Source organism: Lolium rigidum, chromosome 7 (assembly GCF_022539505.1).
Source record: "Lolium rigidum isolate FL_2022 chromosome 7, APGP_CSIRO_Lrig_0.1, whole genome shotgun sequence".
NCBI lineage: Eukaryota > Viridiplantae > Streptophyta > Magnoliopsida > Poales > Poaceae > Lolium > Lolium rigidum.
Window position 1 is genome coordinate 186,729,814 of NC_061514.1, and position 24,254 is coordinate 186,754,067.

General features: G+C 42.7%; 1 protein-coding gene and 1 long non-coding RNA gene across 2 annotated transcripts; both read left to right on the forward strand.

The window, feature by feature from the left end:
• Positions 1-5,882: 5,882 nt before the first annotated feature.
• Positions 5,883-7,970, forward strand: LOC124676931. The gene is made up of 3 exons (XR_006993858.1): positions 5,883-7,168; positions 7,260-7,453; positions 7,515-7,970. It is a non-coding gene; the product is annotated as an uncharacterized LOC124676931 (long non-coding RNA).
• A 388-nt stretch (positions 7,971-8,358) lies between these two features.
• On the forward strand, positions 8,359-10,163 carry LOC124677107 (hexose carrier protein HEX6-like). Its single transcript, XM_047213105.1, has 3 exons — positions 8,359-8,491; positions 8,568-8,890; positions 9,005-10,163. The coding sequence occupies exons 1-3, from the start codon at positions 8,359-8,361 to the stop codon at positions 10,094-10,096; spliced, it is 1,548 nt and encodes a 515-aa protein (XP_047069061.1). The 3' UTR covers positions 10,097-10,163.
• The last annotated feature ends 14,091 nt before the right edge of the window (positions 10,164-24,254 follow it).

Here is a 24,254-nt window from a genome sequence, read left to right on the forward strand (position 1 = left end):
TATTAACAATATTAATAAGCAATGGGACCTATATTAAGAAAATACATCTTACTTATGGTGCCTAGTACTCCGACCAATTCATATTACTAGCTTATTACTGATTCACATATATGTAGATATATTTTAGTGTGTATATTCACTCATTTTAATGAAGCGACAAGTAATGTGGCTTGGATGGAGTAATATGGATTTGGTATTGCGGGTGTTCATATATTTTGACTCTAAAGTTAGCCAAATTTATAGAAAAATATATCAACTTCTGATAAAGCTTATATGCTCCTGTTTTATTCCGTCAAAAAAATATGTTCTTGTTTTATGGAATAGAGGGAGTAGTATAGAGTAGGTTCACTTCCAGAAATGTTTGACATGGCCAGCCTACGTGGTGAGAAAATTGAAAGTCGGAGCTGATAACACAACCGTGACGAATTTGGTATCGTACTAGTAAGCTTGCACGTGCAATGCACGTTTTAAATTTAAAATTTTAATGCATATTTCAAATTCAAAATTTGAATATGCAAAGCTTACAAATCTCAATCCACATATTTCCTATCATGTATGTGCAATGATTAGGATTGGAGAAACCACTTTGAATAGACTGCATGTCTCAAATTTAAAATTTAAATCATGTATCAGTTTCTAATTTTCAATATTCATGTCAATCCACATAATATTTCTTATCCTGCGTGTGCAATGATTTGGATAGGAGCAGCTTGGATTTGACACAATATAAAAAAAACGCCACTCTATTTTTACACAATCAATCTTGACAAAGCTCCTCTACGACCTTTGAAAAGGTTCCCCTCGCCATATTCAATAATGCAGATTTCCAAACCGAAGGAAACCCCACAAAACAACATGTGCATCTCCATGTTTTGTCACGTTGAATCCCTCACCTGCAAAATCACCACAGTTAGGTTTTAGGAGTAAGCAGCTGTCGTCATAGTTTTTTAAGTTCAACCTGACCAAAGAAATAACTCTTAATTAAAAAAGCAATAACATATCATATAGGAGAGCTTGAACACAAACTATGAGCATATTTAACCATCAGATCAAGCACCACAGGGGTAAAAGAAGACATATCATGTTTGCTGCAAAGCAAATAGATTACCAAAATGAACTGGGACATCGTGACTCAGTTAGCAAGAACAAAGAAGCACACATAACTTCACAGGAAATGAACAAGAAACAAACGATACAACCGTATTAGATTTCCAGCATCACCAATAGACACAAAACAAGATTTTAGAGCATCTCCACCGGTCCTCCCAATAGCCCTCCCAATAGCACTTTGGGGATCCTAGAGAGAGAAACTGTCCACACCGGCGGTCCCGATAAACCGCCAGCCAGTTTTAGACCCCAATAAAAGCGTCGGCACACCCGTAGCAATCCCTTCGCGAAGGGAGCTGATTGGGAGCACCGACGTCCAATTTCTTCTGAAAAGTTGCATGTGGCCCACTTGCATGTGACACAGCCCTCTAAAGATTCTCCTCTCTCCTACTTTTTCTGTCCCCACTTGCATGTGCATGCATGATGCCGGCGCCTCTATTAGCTTAATTGGTGTGAGACACGGTCCCCAAATGCTAAGTGCATGCAGCCGGCACTCCCCATAGCCTGCTGCCGGCGTGCATGCCGACGCTTTTTTGGGGAGGACAAATGCTCTTAGCACTTGCCATTACCAAACGTGGCATAATACACACACATGTCATATCACCCATAATAATGTACTGATGTTAACTTAAACAACAAATGTTAATTGGAAAGAGGAAGGACAAGGTTCGTGTTTAAACCAAACAGTACTGTCAATATCAGGCTAAGCAACAAAAATTGTAAGAGTGAGTAACAAACAAAAAAAATGTAAGGATCATTAGAAAAAATATATTCCTGGAATAGTCTACAAATAGAGGAGTCTTCTTTGTTAGTGGACATGAATTGCTGTTCAACGACCACTGCCGTCGAGATGAAATAAATAATTGGTTTTAGTGTTTCTTATCAGGAAAAGAATGAAGAAATTGATGCTGGATGGATCTTTATTTCATTCATTTGCACCAGATACGTCTGATTAATTACTCATTTGCACCAGATAACTGACATCAAAATGTGACACACGGGTTGAAAGAAGATATCAGCATACAATGTCCGCCTTTCAGAAAAATCATGAAACACATACCGTGCAAGCATCCCAAATGTGAGACAATCTCTAATCTGTAGTCTGATTTATTATCATTTAGAGCAGGATTCAAAATTGGAAGATCATTCAATTCTACCACACATGCGCATAGTAAAAAAGTGTAGTCTGGTGCCCAAATAGCCTCCCCACAAAAACTCATCAGAACAACATGTCGAAGACTGCCACTGCCAGTCCAAGAGATAACAGTATGCAAGCCCAAACTGAGGGTAACACAGCAGTAATATCTCTCAGATGACTCACGCATTACCAACTTTGTAAATATATCTTGAGTTGGTTGTACGGGTTATGCAAAATAATTAAGATGCCCAGCAGACACTAAAAGTCATAAAATCCCAGCCATCACACACCATGCTCAACAAATTATTTACTTCTGTGTAGCAGAAAGATGATAGGAATGCCAATATATATGGAAACCCTTTCCAACTCAGACTCAAGCCGTAGACATATGCTGAAAAAACTACCACTCACCTTTAGCTCCACGTGAATAAAGTATTGCCATGACATTGACATGGCCATAAACCTCATTGCCTCCTGCACTTCATCAGAACTGGGAATACTACATTCAGCATCATGCAACCTGGTTTTGTCAATTGATAGTGGTTCGTAATTAAATCAAGACCCACATACCCCAAGCGCATCGACGAAGGTTTTCTCAATTGACAGTGAAATAGATGCGAAGATGTCATTCCTGTATTTAAATTCCGTTTCTCAGAGCCTTCAGATACTAACTTCTCATGAGCACTACAGTATATAGCTGAATCAGATAGGCAACGTACCTTCAGTGGACAACGGTGGCAAGGTCGCAGGTGGCGACAGACCAGAGTTCAGCTAAAGATTTTTCTTGTCGCGCTACCATCTTTTGTTGGCATTTGATGTCCATGGACAGTAGTTCAATGATATTATGTAAAGAACATTTGTAGCTAAAAAATTTATGTCTAACAACAATAGTAAGACGGGGATAGAGTGCTTACTCACCTCATCTGATGCGGCCTGCGGGCATCAATAGACGGTACTCAGCGGTGGAGGCCATCGCTCTTGGAGTGCAGAAGGAGAGGACGCAGGGCTGCAGCTCGTCCACGGTGTTGAGGAGGAGCACCTACGTTATGAAGTTGTCAGAATATGAACTGTTTTTATACCCACCAGCACGTCAGATTGCTAGGAAAAAATAACAAACTCTACTGCCATTCAGCCTTGCAATACATTTGATACATCCGAAAGCATCAACCCGAGATGATCCGGCAACGGCTCCCTTAGTCTCCTCAATCTATAGCTCGGTCAGCACATCCAGTATTTTCCAGAAAAGAAACCAGAGGATTAGATCACAAAAAGAGAGTGGCATAGGAGTAGCCAAATATTCATTGTGAACAAAAAAATAACTTATGGATCAAGACAGAGAACTTTCAGAAAAAAGGAAAACAACAGAAAAGAGGAAATGACTATTCTACAAAAGCTTATGGATGGACATCCACGTTCCATCCAAATAGAAGACAAATATTCATTGCTAATACAGAAGTCAATTGGTACATCAAGTTGAACATCCACGGTCCATCCAAATAGAAGACACCACACATGTACAGATACATATCTGAATTTATAGATGATGTAGTTCAAAAAGTGTCAAGTAAGTACTACATGTGGAGTTGTGTCATGGTTAATTTACAATAGTGAGTAAGAACTCATATTTTTCTGTGGTGCCCCAGACACAAGTATACACTGCAAAGTGCATTAACATATTTCTACTAAATAGAAAAGGTGTGTGCGTGGATTGGGTACTGATTGCAGCATGGCAAACGTGGATTGGGTACTGATTGCAGCATGGCAAACGTAAAATAAGATGCTAGTGCATGATTCTGTAATCAGAGTTGCTACTCGTAGATCGAATTATACTCACGATGCTATAGGACCGCATTGCTTGATTCCTTGGGCCTACTCCATCAAGATGTCTGGCCTCTGCAAAGAACCTGCGGTGGATTTTGCATCTCATGCGTGGGAACGGTGGCGCTGTTGCTTCCATCCTAGGCGCGGGATAACAGCCGCAGCGGCGCATAGAGGCGTCGGGCACAGAGGCCGGCACACAGACCGTGGCGCTGGAGTGCAGCCATGGAGGCGTGCTCCCCGCCCCGAGCGTGGGTGGCTGGTGTGCGGGCGTGGAGGGCAGGGCACGACGCGGTGGGCATTGGGTGCAGAGGGCGGCGGCGTGGATCGTGGAGGGCAAAGACGGGTGCGAGGAGACCGAGATTAGTGGAGTCAGTTTGACTGGATTGCGGTGGAGATCGCGGATCTGACCATCTGGAGCAACGGCGCCGCGGACGGGAGGAGGGGTGGGGAGATTGAAGAGATCGTGTCCGTATGATGCAAGTGAATAGACGGCCTCGATTCGATTTTCCAACGGCACTTCGTGCCTTTATAAGTAGTAGAGATACACAGTGGGTTTAGTTTTGCGCAATTTCTATTCCGCAGCTAACCTCGTTTCAGGCTTCCAGCAAAGTCACAGTCGTAGCCGCTAGATCACGATCGGACGCTGCGAGCAAAGCGGTGCTCACTCGGCCACAATACAACACACGCACGTACACGGTCCCACCTTCCACGACACAATACACGGACTCACACATGTTCTGTGCTCTCTCTTATCTCGTTCCCCTGCTGCCTCCTGATGCGCCGCCGCCGCCTGTTGCTCCGGCTGCCGCCGGTCGCCGGCCTAGCTCCCCCAAGGCTCCTCCCTCGAATCCCCGCCGCCACGACACAGTTCTGCCTGCGTGCGCTCCCCCATGGATAACCCTGGTGATTCCACCCACCTCGCCCGATTTTCTAATTTGATTCGCGCCTGGGATGCATCCTCGCCGGAGCCGGCTTCATCCTCGTTCGTGGCGGGGTGCGTCCTCGTCTGTGGGCGTCGGATACATCCCGACGGCGTCGCCCACATCCTCGTGGCGCCAACGACATACCCGCGGCGTCGGTTACATCCCCACGGCGTCGTGCACATTCTCGCGGCCTCAGGCTTCCCCTGCTACATTGTCGACTCCCCCGGCCATATAATCAAGTTTCACAACTAAATCGTCGAGGATTCGGTTACTCCCCCGCGTCATCGAGATCCCAATCGCCCAGGCTAGTACTTTTCCCCCTACATCGACCAGAATCTGATCTTTTATTGCCTGCGCATGTTACATTTTTCCGAGAAGAAGTGGTGGTAAGTGGAACTAGTTCTGTAGGATGGAAGCATTAGTAGAGGGTGTATTTTTTCTACCAGAGGTAGTAGATTTTTTTAGAAGTAACACACCATTTTGGAATAATACATGCAGAAAGAGAAGATGGAACTTGTTATTTCTTGAGATTTATGTTAGTTAGTAGCCTTGGAAATGTTCCATCTTCTGGCTCTGCATGTTAGATGGAGTGTATGTATGTGGAAGTAGTTCCATCGGATCATATGTGGGATGGAAGCAGTCAGTTGAGGGTTTTTTTTTTGTTACAGATGGAGGTAGATTAATTTTTGGAAGTAACACATGTTTGCTGGAAGAATACATGCAGAAGCAGTAGATAGAACTTGTTACTTTTTCAGGCCAGAGTTTGAGTTTTTTACATCTGTCAAACTGCAGATAGAGATGTTCCATCTACTGCTGGGTGTGTCTGTCTTGTTGGGTTTCACCAGGAATGTTTACATGCAAAAACATATAAACTTTTTAGAAGATTATGTATATAGTAGGAAGTAAAGTTCTCTGATGGAACTAAAATAGATGGTACTTTTAGTACCTCTAATTAGATGGTAAATGTCCCAGTTGTAGGCATATGGACATCATGTGTGTGTTCCGCCGCCCGTTCCTTCCGGCTGGCCCTTTTCCTTGCCGACCTGTAGCGCCGTCTCCGCCTCTTGGGCACTCATCTCCTCCCCCATTCCTTCTGGCCGCCCCCTTCCTTGCCGACCTGTAGCGCCATCTCCGCCTCTTGGGCACCCACCTCGGGCACGGAGGAGGCGCCGCCTGTGAGTGAGAGCACCTCGCGGCCGCGGGCTGCACGCACCGACCATGGAGGATGCCCCGTCCCTGTCGCCAGTAGCATCCCTCGCTGCCTGGATTCATCGCGGTGATGCCGGTCTCATCTCCGTGTCTCCAGCAACGGCGTCGTTGTTTCCTGCTGGCCGGCAGCGTCCTTGTGGTCGCGTCTACATCCTCCTCGTTCACCGTCACATCCTTGTTGTCACCGCCAACATCACTGGTCTCCGGACACAAGACCTCCTTCACTGCTTCATCCTTGCTTATGCTAGATACTCCTGAGGGTAAGGTATGCATTTCTGCACAGTTATTTCTGACCAAATTGTGTAGCAGTCGGTAATGTTACATGCATTTTTTGTGCTGCAAAGTACATGGTGAGAAGCGTAGTTGAATTAGTAGATAGAACATGGAACCCAACCAACTATGTTAATGTAAAGTTTTTGATGCAAATGGAACAACTTTTTCCATCAGGAACAAGGCCCATCAGCATTTGTTTTGTGTTACATGTACTAGTTGAATTAGTGGATTGAACCAATTATGTCCAGGTAACTATTTTTTGCAGCAGATGTAACCAATGTTTCATTAGGTGTAAGGCCGATCAGCATTTGTTTTTGTGTTACATGCAGTAGTTAAATTAGTGGATGGACAAATTATGTCCATGTAACCTCTTTTTGCAGCAGATGGAACCAATTTTTCATTAGTTGTAAGGCCGATCAGCATTTGTTTTACGTTACATGCAGTAGGCTAGCACATACAGTGATAGCAGCCACAACACATTGGTAATTGAGTAGTAAACAGTGCTCTGGAACACACACATATTGGTTACTTATATCACCCTGTACCTGTCATTTCCTACTTCCAGTCACTAGGATTTGCCTTGTGTCTTGGTAAGGGAAGTTCAAGAAGTAATTCTGGAGCCTAGATGGTTCATCAATGCTTTCCGGTTGATAGCAACATGCAGCGATCTTACTTGTCAGGACTCTTCTGGGTGCAGGTTTGCTCACCATATTTTCTAATCAACTTGGCTTGATATGTATTTGACCTACACCAACACATAACACTCTAGGCTGTGGCCTGAATTTCAGTGAGAAACTTGGTTGAAGATTATGATCACCAGAAAACAAAGCTTGGCTCACCTCACGCGGTGGAGGAGACACTGGAGGTTATCTCGGTTGCAGCCCAGGATGTGACCTTGTCAGTTAGGAGAATGAGTAGCTCCATGGCAAACTAGGAGCAGAAACGGTTGAATTCAGCGTCTTGAAATCTGGAGAAGTCCCAGGTAAAGTGTTTATTTTAGCCTGGTTTCCTCCTTTTGGCACAGACTCACTGCAAGATGGCAGGTTTCTGGCAAGGTCGGCAAGACGGCAGCTAGCTCACGGCAAGACGGCGGGGTTCTGGCAATGTTGGCAAGACATCGGAGAACTCATAGCAAGATGACGGTGAACTCACGGCAAGACGGTGGGGTTCCAGCAAGGTCGGCAAAACTGGCGACGTACTCCAGTGAGACCGGCAGTATTCCGGCGAGTTACATTGCCATGTTTTAACCCGTAAAGAATAATCTACCTAGTTGTTCTTCACCCAAGTCGTGATACATTGGCATGTATTTTTTTCGATCGCTCTGGCTAAAGCACGGACATGTAACTACTCTAGCATCCTACTGGATGTAACTCTAACTCCTGTTTGGATGTAACAAAGTAGTTGCATCAGATCAGGCTAGAACTTTTTTGCAACAATGTAATAGGTGGTACAGGAGCTCCACCGATGTATTCTTTCTGGAAACAACAATTTTTTTGATGTATTTTATTCCACACACGGGATGAAGGAGAACTGGAAAAGGTACGGGGGTTGTTGGATGGAAGAAAGAAGGGGGCGCTGGTTCCCGCGCGTCCGTCCATTGACCCGCGCGTGTCTAATCTACTTTTGGAAAGATTTTTTTTAACTAGAAAAGGAAAGTTTGGGTGACCTCGCTCTAAGGGTAAAACGAGGTCGACCTCGATGTAGTCACGCCCTTAGTTTTGTCCTCACTTCCCAATAAGTCAAGCAGAGTCACAATCTCGGTGATACACTTAGCTTACCAGTCCATATCGATCGTGATCCAACGCTTGCACAGATCCGCACAATCTCCACAGGCGAAACAAGATAAGGAAGCTCCGTGATGCCGACCGACTCTCCTCAAGCTCAGTCATGGCAGTCGGCGTCGTCCCCGAAAGCCAGGAGCGGCGCCACTACGGAGGCCGGATCACCGCCTTCGTCGTGCTCTCCTGCATCACCGCCGGCATGGGCGGCGTCATCTTTGGATACGACATCGGAGTCTCTGGTATCCACTGCACACAAACATCCATGATCAGCGTGCCTGCTCCCTCGATTAACCAACGGTTCGTGGGTACGCGCAGGTGGCGTGTCGTCCATGGATGGGTTCTTGCGGAAGTTCTTCCCGGAGGTGTACCAGCAGATGCAGGCCGATACTGGCGTCAGCAACTACTGCCGGTTCAATAGCCAGCTGCTCACCGCCTTCACGTCCTCGCTATACGTCTCCGGCCTCGTGACCACGTTCCTCGCCTCTTCGGTCACCGCCAGATACGGCCGCCGCCCGTCCATGGTCGTCGCCGGCGCAGCGATTATTACTGGCGCCACCGTTGGAGGAGCGTCCGTGGATCTCTCCATGGTGATCCTTGGTCGGGTCCTGCTCGGCGTCGGCCTGGGATTCGGTAATCAGGTCCGTTAAATCACATTGTCATGCCGGTCGCTACGTTTCCTTCATCACTTTCTCCTGAAATCAGGTCCGTTAAATCACATTGTCCCCTGAAATGTTCTTGCTGAATTTTTTCAGGCGGTGCCTTTGTACCTGTCGGAAATGGCTCCGCCGTCGCGCCGAGGAGGGTTCAGCAACGGCTTCCAGCTCTGCGTCAGCCTCGGGTCCCTCGCCGCGCAGCTGGTCAACTTCGGCACGGAAAAGATCGAAGGCGGCTGGGGCTGGCGGGTGTCCCTCGCCGTGGCCGCCGTCCCGGCCGGGCTACTCACGGTCGGCGCGCTATTCCTCCCGGAGACGCCCAACAGCCTCGTCCAGCAAGGCAAGGACCACCACAGGGTCAGAGTGCTACTGCGAAAGATTCGAGGGACCGACATCGTGGAGGACGAGCTGGACGACATCGTCAAGGCGGATAGATCGAACAAGACGAGCACCAGGAGCGGCCTGCAGATGATCGTGTTCCAGCGGCGGTACCGGCCTCAGCTCGTGATGGCCGTGATGATCCCCTTCTTCCAGCAGATGACGGGGATCAACGCGATAGCGTTCTACGCGCCGGTGCTGCTGCGCACCATCGGCATGGGGGAGAGCGCGGCGCTGCTGTGGGTGGTGGTGAAGCAGACGATCGGGGTTGGGGCGACGCTCGTGTCGATGTTCGCCGTGGACCGGTTCGGCCGTCGGACCCTGTTCCTGGTCGGCGGCGCCCAGATGCTTGCGTCGCAGCTCATGATCGGCGGTGTCATGGCGTCGCAGCTCGGCGACCACGGCGAGGTCGGCAAGGGGTACGCGCTCGTGCTGATCGGCCTGATCGCCGTGTACCAGGCCGGGTTCGGGTGGTCGTGGGGTCCGCTGGGGTGGCTGGTGCCGAGCGAGATCTTCCCTCTGGAGGTGCGGTCGGCGGGGCAGGGCATTGCCGTGGCGGTCAACTTCCTGCTCACGACGTTCGTGGCGCAGTCGTTCCTCGCCATGCTCTGCGGCATGAAGGCCGGCATCTTCTTCTTCTTCGCGGCGTGGCTCGTGGTGATGACCGCGTTCATCTACCTCCTGCTACAGGAGACCAAGGGCCTGCCCATCGAGCAGATCGGAGAGCTGTGGGGAGAGCACTGGTTCTGGAAAAGGTTCGTCGGCTGTGATAACCCAGAAACTCTCGGCAACTACACTACACTCGTGGATTGAATATTCAAGGACCAAATTGGCCTAAACAACATGAATGCTGTGAAAATCACATGCTGGATATCAATGCACTGACATATTTTTTCGATAAAGAAAATATATTAATATCGAAGGATGTCAATTACACGCAACAACGCAATGCACTAAAATATTACGGATGCACACAGCTAAAAAAGAGAAAACAAAAACTAAGAAATAAAAATCCCGCTACAGCATCACAGCCCTAGCAACAGTAATACAACCACCACCAAGACAACACCTGAAAATCAGACTCTTTAAAAGCGACGCCTCCAAGAAGGGAACAGTGCACCAGCGTCGCCCTCGCCCGATCAAAGATCTTAGGTTTTCACCCTGAAGATAGTCTTTGCTCTCAAAACAATGCCTTCAACAAGGACATTGCTAGGCACAACCAGTTAAGGCAGATCTTGGGTTTTCACCCTAAAAGGCAAGACTCCGAACTTCACATGTGCTGCCGCCCCCACGTCCATACCACTGCTGCGAAGTCCGAAACACCAAGCAAGCCACTCAACAACGCAAAGACTTGAACCTCCATTAGCTAGTCCTCCAATCCGGCATTCATGATATTCTCTTCTTCTGACTTCACCATGGATCAGCTGTCACTTGGTGAACATAGAAAAGAGCTTCGCGCCGCTCCCTCCAGACCAAACGGTCGGAATAAAAGCATGGGTGCGCACGACCGAATACCACCAATCCAGCAAACTCCAGGCAATAAAAGCAATGTTACACTTGTTGGTGGCGCCTTCCGGAACTTAACACACCGGCCAGATCGCGAGTCCAGGCCTCCGGTAGGTCTTCCTCTTCACCCAAGAGAGGCCCTAGGACTGCCACCTTTATTCAGGTCCGACCCCCACGCCGGCGACCATCCCGGGCTGGCCATAGCTGCCACCGGAGACACCAAGCAGATCGTCGTAATCTGGGGACACCGCACACGCCTAGGCACCATCGCAGCCAAACACCAGCCCTCCACCACCATCCACTGATAAGAGAGGAGAAGGGGACCTAGGGTTTCCCCCTGCAGCCCACCCCACACCTCCCTCCGCCGCCGGCAGGGCACACCACCACCTCCCAGCCGTCCTCAGCGTCGCAGAGGTAGCCCGGGGAAGACTCCACACCATCAACGGAGAAGAAGGGGAGCCTGCCAGACCCAAGGGGCCAGCGCCGCCACCTGCCTTCACCGCCAGCCGCAGAAGCTTCACCAAGGGCCACACCCCCGCAGCGCCTTTGTAATATCCCAGGTATTGGGGTTACAAAAATAGAGGAAACGGATGTGTGCATTGCATTCAAGCATAGAAAATCTGGGGAATTTTCGCGCTTTAAAGTAAAACAGTCACAGTAACTGAAGTTTCACTTGACCTTGGTGGAGTTGAAGTAGCTCATCAAGTCAAGTGCTATAAACCTCAATGTGACTTTGCTAAAACCTTGTTTTGGGTAGAGATGATTTGATCTAAGGGGTTAGATCAAATGGAACTAAAACCAACACAAGAACATACTAATCAAGGATCATCTACTTGATCTTATTAAAGATCACAATATGATATTCCTTGCCATAACCTATGAACATCCATTTAATTGGAAATCAAGAAACAATAATTGGAGAAACTATTCTTCACTTGTCTTTTCCATGTCTTATACAAATCCATGATCCTACCATGAACCTCATGGTATTCATATTATTTCATTCTTGGAAACATAACAAGGAGATCCACTCTAGAAATAGATATTCTTCTCCATTCCAAATTATTACACATCAAACCTAGAGAGGTGAGAGTTCTATAGTATTTATTAGAGAAGCAATGGTAAACCTTAAGCTAAAACCCTGGATATACATCCATGTATTCCAACCATCATTCCTTGAGTAAAACCCTAAGTAATTATCTCAGGCATTATCCTGGGATATAAACTATAGAGACAATCATAGTAGTCCCATACAAGAAGGTAAATTAGAAGTGCTATACCTTAATTGATCTAGACAATGCTTGATCATGGAAGTGAGGAACCTATTTAATGAGATATACCTTAGGAAGCCAAACCTTGATCATTATAAATTGAGTGATGATCATAAACCCTAAGAACTTGAGGGAGAGATATTAAGAACAAGTTGATCATGCCTAAACCATGATCCTGCTCTTGAGATATGCGAGGATAAGTTAAAACCTAATAGGATAAGTAGATCTCATTCACCACATGAAATCATAGGGAGGTAGCTAGTAAGCAACCATAGGTTTATATCTTATCTTTTACTTGTGAACCATTTGGTGATCATAAGTAGAATCCTACCACATCTATATTTCATAAATTAAAGAACCTAAGCAAACCTTAGAGTCAAACTCCATACTCTATATGGTGAGAAACCATTCAACATTATAACCAAAGTTAACTATAAAAAGAACCATAGCCACTTAAATTACTTAAATAATGGATTAGGAGAATAATAAAAGTTTGTTGGTAGAAGATAAAACTAATTCTCAATATCTTAGTAACTAAAGGAGAACATAAAATGTTAATTAAGCCACCACCTTATCATGGTTAGGGGAGATTAACCCTAGCACATGCAATATGGTGTCATCTCAATTTCATAAACCAGAGTTATATCTCAACCCTAGTTTATGTATCACTATGGTGATCATAATATAAAACCAGGCCATAATTGAGATCCAAGCCAATTGCCATTAGGTGAATATGATGAGAATCTTAGAATTGTTCCCTAGTTAAAGCTTATGCTTAAATATGGAACTTAAGAATAATCTAGTGCCAAACTCTATAATTAAAACCATAGGTGGTGATCAACCACTTATCATTAGCAACCAGACCCAACCAAGATGAGAGGAATGTCTACTCCAGGCCATTCAAAAGGTGTTATTAAATCTAACCCAGTACCACCCTTGCAATATGGATATAATCAAATCTACACAACCTTAACAAGCAAGTGCTCCCATAAAATTATGTGTAAATGACAACATTCCCAAATAAGAGGTCAAATCCTTAGACACATTTTAGTACATGAAATCATGCCATTAAAGCCACCTTCTTATTTGCAATTCAATAATAAACATTACCATGAAATTGTTTCTTGCAAAGTAATAACCAATAAAACTCTACATATCATCAAATAAGAACTAAATTATTTGGAAACTACTTTGAATCCTTCCAAGATGATATTCACATTCATGCCATGTGGGCATTTAATTCAAAGCCAAATAATATTTAATCAAGAAATGTTCTGGGAACCATATTAAAATTTGCTAATACACCACAACAATCTTTTAAGTGCTTTGAATGAAGTCCAACAGAATTCAAACAAGAAAACTCTACAAAGGTGATTAAATTCTAAATAGAATTTCAATCAACAAAATATAAAACAGGAAATAGAAAACAGAAAAGAGCAAAAAGAGAAAAACCACCTGGACCCTTACCTGGCCGTGCAGCCCAACAGAGCAGCCCCGTAAGCCGCCCATCAGCACCAGCCCAGCACGGCCCAGGCAACCCACGTACCCCTTCGCTGTGGATAAATACGAAGGGGAACACGACATCTTCGTCTTCGTCTCTGGGGAGCACAGGAGCTCGACACGGCGACGCCAGCGCCACATCCCGTGGTCGCCGCCGGCATTGTTGACCTCCATCACACGTCGGGAACCCTATAAATGGCGAGGACGCCCTCAATTTCTCTCTCTCTCTCTCTCTATTTTTCCCCCAAATTGAAACCCTGGCCAACCCGGCCATCTTCAATTGCCGCCGGTAGAGACCTCCCCTAGCCAAGCCGTTACCACCACTGTGATCGCCGACCTCGACATGGCCATCGTGCAGAAGGAATCGAGCCCTGGCGATCCATAGCTTCTCCATCGAGCTCGTTCCCTCCGACGGCCGGAGCCATGGATTTCGGCGAGCCAGACCTCCATCGACCTCGCCGTCGCGCGCATCATGCTCCTGGTGAGCTCCTCGATCCCCTGGTGTGCCCGCCTTGCTCAATCATGCACCGTAGAAACGCCGCATCATTCACCCGTGCCCACCGCCGCAGAACAACGCCGTCGGCCAAGCTCCGGTGACCGTATCGGGGCGGCGCCGCCACCCTATGGCTCAGCGCATCGCCCTGCGTCGAGCCAACGCACGCGCGCGTCCGCGGGGAGCGCCTAACGCCGACGACCGTCGCACCCTGACCGCTGGTCACCATGAACCTTGCCACGCCAGCAATTTTGACCACGGTCAATGCTGCGTGGCAGGTGACGTGGATATAGCCCCACCAGTCAGCCACTGGGTGTAGACCAGTTCGGGTGTGTTTAGTATTTCGGTTTAATTCCAAATTACAGAAAATACCTGAAACTTTGAAATAATGTAGAAAAATCATAAAAGCTCAGAAAAATACAAATAAGATATCAAAATTCTTATAAAAGAAAAATCTATCCAATAAAAATATAAAATGAAATTTTGGTTTTTAATAAAAATTCAATTATTTAATACTTGTTATTTAAGCCTTTAATTTTAAATTCTAAATACAATTAAAAATTCAGAAATTAAGAAACCATTTATAAATTCAATAAAACCAATAAGCAAATAAAGAAAATATGAAAACTAATTTTCTTTATTTGCAATCCTATTAAATCTTTATTAGGGAAATTTAAACCCTAATTAATAATTATCTTAATTATTAATCCATTACAAAAATAATAAAAAGCCAAATTCAATATTATTTTTATTTCTAAGTTATTAATAACTTCAACTTTATAATGAAGTTATTAATCCAATAATTAGAGGGTAATTAGGAAACCCTAGTTCCATTAGAAATAAAGTGATAACCTCATCATTTCATGTGATCCCTAAAACCCTAATATCACTAGGAACCCTAGCTCCAATATTACTTGTGAACCCTAAATTGCTTCTAACCTAAACCCTAGGTTAGCACATGTGATCATGGTACCTTCTTTCAAATCATAGAACCAGAGTAGCAAATAAATACTTGTATTGGCCACATAAAATGTAGAAGACCTATCACTAATATATGGGTATCCCATGTGTTCATCTTCATCAGACCTAAATAATCAAGTAGGGTCAGTCAAGTGCAAACCCTAGATCCTATTACCAAAACTATCATCCTTAATTATCCATATCTAGCATCACCCCAATGTGATGAACCTTAGGAGCAACTATGCCAAATCTTGAGCATTACCTAACCATATTCCACTAAACCCTACTAGTGTGAGATACTTATGAACTATCCTATTTAGGAACAAACCATTCTCTACTTAGAGATCCAATAGCTAATAAAAGACAACCTCAACCTTAATTGTTATACTTCTTATTATTTAAGAAGTATGTTCTTCAAAAGTTATTCTTTTGAAGAAAATAAGGAATCATCAACAACCACCGCTTATAAGGATCTATAAACTCTAGCTAGCTATCACCAACAAGAGGAACCAATCTTAATAGCAACCTTGTATGATTAATTGCTTAGAATGCCAGGCTTAGCTCAACCTTACAATTACTAGCTTTTGATGAATCTCACTATGTTGTGATCCATCTCATACTTACTCCAGAAATTACTTGGAACCAGAATCAACTATAGCAACCCACAAACCCAATTGTCATACTTGTTCTTTATTAACAAATATGTTCTTCAAAAGTTATTCTTTTAAAGAATATAACAAGCAATCATTAACCATGCCATATAGTATTAAAACTGATAACTTTTCTTTACATATTAACATTATACCAACTATTATTTCTTGTGTGTGCTTAATTAATTACTATGCTTTATTATATAACTTGTACATGATACCAAATAATAAAACCTTAAAAGAACCTTGTTTGTGAATCACTCTAAAAAGTGCAACACACCCTGAACTAATCATTACCTCTCACTAATCCTAAATCATCGGGGTTAGGTAACGCTTAGAGCGGTTGCATCTCATACTTATGCATTATTGCATCCTTGGCAATATTTTAAACATCGTCCTTACCGGACGATGATGCTATTTCAGAATTTGGAATTAATGCGTATCGAAGACCTTGTCTGCATAATCTTGCAGCCAAGAAAGGCAAGTTCATCACTTGCTCATATCATTTGAGTATTTCTATCAAATTACTTGCAAAGTACTATGGTTATCACTATTGCATAAAAACCAAAACCACTACTTTCATAACTATGAATATGACTATGTGGTGGGCAATGGAACCATGGATTGTGTTGATATGGTGGAGGTTCCATTGCAAGGGTTTATATCCATCTAGGATTAAACAACAAATGTCGCCAGTGATTCTTGTGCCGTAATACCCGTGTTAACCATAAGATCCGAAGTGGGACGGAGTAGTCAAAAGTGTTTCCACCTCTCGTTCATCAACGGATGCGCTTACCGTAGCAGTTGTATCTGGCGGAACAACCGGAGGGTGGGGATCCCATTCTAATTCCCCACGGTAATGCAATGCTTACCGTAGCGGTTGTGTCTTGCGGAACAACCGGAGGGTGGGGATCCCATTCTAATTCCCCACGGTAATGCGGTCTATGATGGGTTGCAGCTACCGGCGTAGGAGTGTATGGTAGAGCCCGAGCACTCGTCGTCGTGGTCGGGGTCCACCCTGAAATCTATGGGAATAATGGGACCGGCGTGGACCCAGGGTCGGGGCATGCAACAACGGGTGGGTGTTCGAGGTAGCGGAGGAACATGATTGGCTAGACCTTATACCGGGCCTCACACCAAAGGAAGTGTGGACGAGAACATGACTCGGTTGGCACCAAGGTTAAGATCTCTTATGGGTAAAGCAACACACCTCTGCGAGTGTAAAGAACCGTGACTCGTCACTCCCTGTTCCGGGATATGGAACTGCGAACGCTGCCGGAAAGGAGCTCCATGAAGTTCTAGTAAACCGGTGAAGGCTGACGGACATAGTTCTTCTGAATAAAAGCAACATTTTGAAGAAATGGTTATGAAAACCTGCATTGGTATTAGACTTTTTGGTCTAATGTCGTAGCTAGTGCATTAAACACCTCTTTCCTATAATGAACTTGTTGAGTACGCTCGTACTCATCCCACTCTTAAATCCCCGCTTAGATATGGAGGCATCGAAGGAGGATCTACCGTGCAACTCGAAGACCGAGGAGTCTACAGATACTTCAAGGGGACAGGAACCTGCCGGAAGAGTCAAACACCACAACTACCATGGAGAAAACCTAGATTAAGTAGTAGAAGGGAACTAGCTTCCTAAACCTAGCTCCTATTTAGCTAGAATCTAGTCATAACCTCTTTAGCTAGTCAAATACTCTATAAATAGAGTCCCTGATAAGATTAGATCACGAGTCGTTCTTCTGAAGTTTATTTGCAGTTTTACCTCATTGTAAAGTAGGAGGCTGTGTGGATCTTTTGTAAAGAGTCTGTGTTGTAATTCTATAGACATGCCTTGGACCCGCATATGTTTCGTTGTACCACTCGAGCGATATAATACTAGTGGAACGGTGTTTCATTGGTGTTATATCAGACTTGCATACTACACCATGCGGTGGTATGCCGGGTCACCACAGTTGGTATCAGAGCAAATGCTTTGACCTAGGATTAAAACCCTTTAAAGGAGACCTATAGGATTGGTAGTGTCTATAGGAAGTTGTCTTAGGTGAACCAAATCTTTTTATGACTTGAGATGGATATTCACTTGAGAATAATCCTGACACACTTGAGTCAACATTTCTTACCTATATTTCCTAAGTAATGTTAGCTAACTAATCTCAAATTATGTAGGATACTCTTAAGACCCTAAAATAATTATGAGTAGACCATAGTTGGTATACAATACATGGTAGTCCAAAGAGAGGATACAACCATAAGGAAGATATCCTAGTGGAAGATGTGTACCAACATATGTTATGATTAAGTAAGAGTTATCCAGACTGGTAATAGGAGTTATATCAATTGATGAAGATAATTAAGATATCCTAATAGAAGATGTAGACCAAGTTAAGTAATGAGTAAGTAAAACTATCTAGACATGTGAAACAATTGATAGTAAGTGATAACTATGAGTCATATGAGGTAGTATAGACCATGATGAGTCAATCATGGGAGATAAGGAAGAGAGATATGAATAAAATATGATTACTTACATGGTAGAGTTGTTAATCATATATGATTCACCTGAGAATCATTATGTGATGGAATAGAACATTATAAGTATTTTGGAGGAGTACAATAAGAAGCCAAGTGCTAAACAATAGTGCAAGAATTATGTCCCAAAAATATGGGAAGTGTGCCAAGCACATCATGACCATAGACTTATGATAGAAACACTTGGAAGAATAGGAGTTATATTTCCATAGTTATGTGTTTAGAGTAGCAAATTTAGAACCAGACATATCATTGAAGTAGTCCTCAACAAAATGGAAGCTAAGTTAGTACTTTCAAAGAAAATTAGGTTAACCACAAACTATCCTAGACCACTTTGTTTCAAGTTTATCTCATTGCAAATGTGCAATTAAGGTAAAGGTTGAGACAAATAGTAGAATTCCCTATATTTGTGCTAAGTATCACGATATAAACCTATATTATGTGGTGTTATATACTACACATCTCAGCCTGATGTTTAGAGATGTCTTACTCAACAATCATATTCAGGCCTATGATGATGTGTATTATAAGCACAAAGCTGAATCTTCTTGGATTTTATTGAATTTTCATTGTTTGACTAGATCCATACATGAAGTTTGACTTTGATATGCAAATGCATGTTGCTATATCAAGTTCTTACTTAATGCTATAGATCTAGAGGGTAATGGTATTCGTGTGAGGAAGTGACGAATTCTGAAGATTCAGAAGACAAGATGAAGTATCATCAGAAGAAGGAAGTAAAGTTGTGGGATGTAACCACAATACTCGAATGAAGTACAATCAGAAACTCATGCTTACCTCAACAGAGGAGTACTTTTGTACGAAAGCAGCATGAAGGTGAGAAATATAATGATTATGGTGAAGCTGAAGCAGATCCATAGTCAACATAGAAGAGGGAATGCATGGGAAATCACTTAGGATACTATATTCATAGTGTCAGCTAGTGGTTTTCTTGCAAAATAAACCCTGAATGAAGGAAGATGATATAAGAAACCATAGCAGTTATAAGAAGACCGTAGTTGGTATCAGAAGACCACAAATGGTATAGGATCAATACTGCCAGATAAAGCAGAAGATGTCTCGTCCAGTTGATCAGAACCTTTAATAGAATCCATTTTTTTTATATCAAATAGCCACAGTTGGTATAATAACCACAGCTGGTATTAGTTGGTATTACAAATAGTCCATGATTTAATTAGTTGTAACAAAAGTTTGTGAACAAATAAAAATCTTGTCAGCCAAATAGCTAGATCTATAAACATTTAGTCAAAGGATTCACATTGGATGTCCACAATTGAGTGGATACACCACAAAGCTTCGTCGCAAAACCTTAGAGGAATATAAATTATAAACAAGACCTATACCAATATTCTAATCATAAGTCCAATAGTTGGAAGAAAAGGAGTTGAAGACCATAAGAAAACTCTAAGGGGTAGAGTAAACATTGAGTTGGATGTACAATAACTCAATATTTTGAGCAAGATAGTTGAAGAAGGTCTGAACTGAGAGGAAGTTCGATCTTATTTTTATAAGATTATCGAACACTACTTTCAGAAGGATATCAGACCAGAAGCCGAGGTTTATACCTCGAGGAAGTAAGAAGATGACTATAACTTGAGTAAGTGAGTAATATGTACTCAGAAGTACGATAACTCAAGTAAACTTAGATAAATGAAGTTGGACGAAGAAAATACCATAGACCAAATACAGCTCAAGAAGGCCAAAGACCGAAAGAGATTGACTATACCAAAACTAAAGTCAATTTGAAAGATTCCTTTCATGGAACCTAAAGAAACCAAAATAGTTATAAGTATCAACCATCAACCATGATTGGATGGATTTTATAAGTCTAATCCATTATTAGAAAAATAAACCATCACGACCAATTCAATAGTTAGTACCTCATTAAGTACCATTACTGCAATTTTGGTAGTAAGGGAAAACAAAGACCTATTTTATCAAATAGGAGAATGTTATCCAATTAGTCCTCAATAAAGACTGCCAGGACAAGAAGAAGTCCCAATCATTGAATCTTCAATGAGATAGGAAACAAGATTATAATAGTTGAAAGAAATCAAATAATTAAATTTAGAGCCATGATTTAGAGACAAACCCTAATGGATTCCGGGAAGAATCTGGACAAGGGATATATTCAATTATATCCAGTAAGATCAAAACGGAGTTTGAAAAAAATCGTAGTCTGCACAAGTCAGATCCACACTTCGGAAACGTGAGAGAGTTCAAACTTCGAGGACGAAGTTTAGTTTAAGGGGTAGAGACTGTAATATCCCAGGTATTGGGGTTACAAAAATAGAGGAAACGAGATGTGTGCATTGCATTCATGCATAGAAAATCTGGGGAATTTTCGCGCTTTAAAGTAAAACAGATCCACGATGATCGAAGTTTCACTTGACCTTGGTGGAGTTGAAGTAGCTCATCAAGTCAAGTGCTATAAACCTCAATGTGACTTTGCTAAAACCTTGTTTTGGGTAGAGATGATTTGATCTAAGGGGTTAGATCAAATGGAACTAAAACCAACACAAGAACATACTAATCAAGGATCATCTACTTGATCTTATTAAAGATCACAATATGATATTCCTTGCCATAACCTATGAACATCCATTTAATTGGAAATCAAGACACAATAATTGGAGAAACTATTCTTCACTTGTCTTTTCCATGTCTTATACAAATCCATGATCCTACCATGAACCTCATGGTATTCATATTATTTCATTCTTGGAAACATAACAAGGAGATCCACTCTAGAAATAGATATTCTTCTCCATTCCAAATTATTACACATCAAACCTAGAGAGGTGAGAGTTCTATAGTATTTATTAGAGAAGCAATGGTAAACCTTAAGCTAAAACCCTGGATATACATCCATGTATTCCAACCATCATTCCTTGAGTAAAACCCTAAGTAATTATCTCAGGCATTATCCTGGGATATAAACTATAGAGACAATCATAGTAGTCCCATACAAGAAGGTAAATTAGAAGTGCTATACCTTAATTGATCTAGACAATGCTTGATCATGGAAGTGAGGAACCTATTTAATGAGATATACCTTAGGAAGCCAAACCTTGATCATTATAAATTGAGTGATGATCATAAACCCTAAGAACTTGAGGGAGAGATATTAAGAACAAGTTGATCATGCCTAAACCATGATCCTGCTCTTGAGATATGTGAGGATAAGTTAAAACCTAATAGGATAAGTAGATCTCATTCACCACATGAAATCATAGGGAGGTAGCTAGTAAGCAACCATAGGTTTATATCTTATCTTTTACTTGTGAACCATTTGGTGATCATAAGTAGAATCCTACCACATCTATATTTCATAAATTAAAGAACCTAAGAAAACCTTAGAGTCAAACTCCATACTCTATATGGTGAGAAACCATTCAACATTATAACCAAAGTTAACTATAAAAAGAACCATAGCCACTTAAATTACTTAAATAATGGATTAGGAGAATAATAAAAGTTTGTTGGTAGAAGATAAAACTAATTCTCAATATCTTAGTAACTAAAGGAGAACATAAAATGTTAATTAAGCCACCACCTTATCATGGTTAGGGAGATTAACCCTAGCACATGCAATATGGTGTCATCTCAATTTCATAAACCAGAGTTATATCTCAACCCTAGTTTATGTATCACTATGGTGATCATAATATAAAACCAGGCCATAATTGAGATCCAAGCCAATTGCCATTAGGTGAATATGATGAGAATCTTAGAATTGTTCCCTAGTTAAAGCTTATGCTTAAATATGGAACTTAAGAATAATCTAGTGCCAAACTCTATAATTAAAACCATAGGTGGTGATCAACCACTTATCATTAGCAACCAGACCCAACCAAGATGAGAGGAATGTCTACTCCAGGCCATTCAAAAGGTGTTATTAAATCTAACCCAGTACCACCCTTGCAATATGGATATAATCAAATCTACACAACCTTAACAAGCAAGTGCTCCCATAAAATTATGTGTAAATGACAACATTCCCAAATAAGAGGTCAAATCCTTAGACACATTTTAGTACATGAAATCATGCCATTAAAGCCACCTTCTTATTTGCAATTCAATAATAAACATTACCATGAAATTGTTTCTTGCAAAGTAATAACCAATAAAACTCTACATATCATCAAATAAGAACTAAATTATTTGGAAACTACTTTGAATCCTTCCAAGATGATATTCACATTCATGCCATGTGGGCATTTAATTCAAAGCCAAATAATATTTAATCAAGAAATGTTCTGGGAACCATATTAAAATTTGCTAATACACCACAACAATCTTTTAGGTGCTTTGAATGAAGTCCAACAGAATTCAAACAAGAAAACTCTACAAAGGTGATTAAATTCTAAATAGAATTTCAATCAACAAAATATAAAACAGGAAATAGAAAACAGAAAAGAGGAAAAAGAGAAAAACCACCTGGACCCTTACCTGGCCGTGCAGCCCAACAGAGCAGCCCAGTAAGCCGCCCATCAGCACCAGCCCAGCACGGCCCAGGCAACCCACGTACCCCTTCGCTGTGGATAAATACGAAGGGGAACACGACGTCTTCGTCTTCGTCTCTGGGGAGCACAGGAGCTCGACACGGCGACGCCAGCGCCACATCCCGTGGTCGCCGCCGGCATTGTTGACCTCCATCACACGTCGGGAACCCTATAAATGGCGAGGACGCCCTCAATTTCTCTCTCTCTCTCTCAATTTTTCCCCCAAATTGAAACCCTGGCCGACCCGGCCATCTTCAATTGCCGCCGGTAGAGACCTCCCCTGGCCAAGCCGTTACCACCACTGTGATCGCCGACCTCGACATGGCCATCGTGCAGAAGGAATCGAGCCCTGGCGATCCATAGCTTCTCCATCGAGCTCGTTCCCTCCGACGGCCGGAGCCATGGATTCCGGCGAGCCAGACCTCCATCGACCTCGCCGTCGCGCGCATCATGCTCCTGGTGAGCTCCTCGATCCCCTGGTGTGCCCGCCTTGCTCAATCATGCACCGTAGAAACGCCGCATCATTCACCCGTGCCCACCGCCGCAGAACCACGCCGCCGGCCAAGCTCCGGTGACCGTATCGGGGCGGCGCCGCCACCCTATGGCTCAGCGCATCGCCCTGCGTCGAGCCAACGCACGCGCGCGTCCGCGGGGAGCGCCTAACGCCGGCGACCGTCGCACCCTGACCGCCGGTCACCATGAACCTTGCCACGCCAGCAATTTTGACCACGGTCAATGCTGCGTGGCAGGTGACGTGGATATAGCCCCACCAGTCAGCCACTGGGTGTAGACCAGTTCGGGTGTGTTTAGTATTTCGGTTTAATTCCAAATTACAGAAAATACCTAAAACTTTGAAATAATGTAGAAAAATCATAAAAGCTCATAAAAATACAAATAAGATATCAAAATTCTTATAAAAGAAAAATCTATCCAATAAAAATATAAAATGAAATTTTTGTTTTTAATAAAAATTCAATTATTTAATACTTGTTATTTAAGCCTTTAATTTTAAATTCTAAATACAATTAAAAATTCAGAAATTAAGAAACCATTTATAAATTCAATAAAACCAATAAGCAAATAAAGAAAATATGAAAACTAATTTTCTTTATTTGCAATCCTATTAAATCTTTATTAGGGAAATTTAAACCCTAATTAATAATTATCTTAATTATTAATCCACTACAAAAATCATAAAAAGCCAAATTCAATATTATTTTTATTTCTAAGTTATTAATAACTTCAACTTTATAATGAAGTTATTAATCCAATAATTATAGGGTAATTAGGAAACCCTAGTTCCATTAGAAATAAAGTGATAACCTCATCATTTCATGTGATCCATAAAACCCTAATATCACTAGGAACCCTAGCTCCAATATTACTTGTGAACCCTAAATTGCTTCTAACCTAAACCCTAGGTTAGCACATGTGATCATGGTACCTTCTTTCAAATCATAGGACCAGAATAGCAAATAAATACTTGTCTTGGCCACATAAAATGTAGAAGACCTATCACTAATATATGGG

Excerpts from the sequence above, each read along its gene's own strand:
- LOC124677107 (XM_047213105.1), top strand. The coding sequence starts at position 8,359 with ATGGCAGTCGGCGTCGTCCCCGAAAGCCAGGAGCGGCGCCACTACGGA. Across the intron at positions 8,492-8,567 it reads ATACGACATCGGAGTCTCTG|GTGGCGTGTCGTCCATGGAT; the intron begins GTATCCACTGCA and ends GGGTACGCGCAG. Across the intron at positions 8,891-9,004 it reads GCCTGGGATTCGGTAATCAG|GCGGTGCCTTTGTACCTGTC; the intron begins GTCCGTTAAATC and ends GAATTTTTTCAG.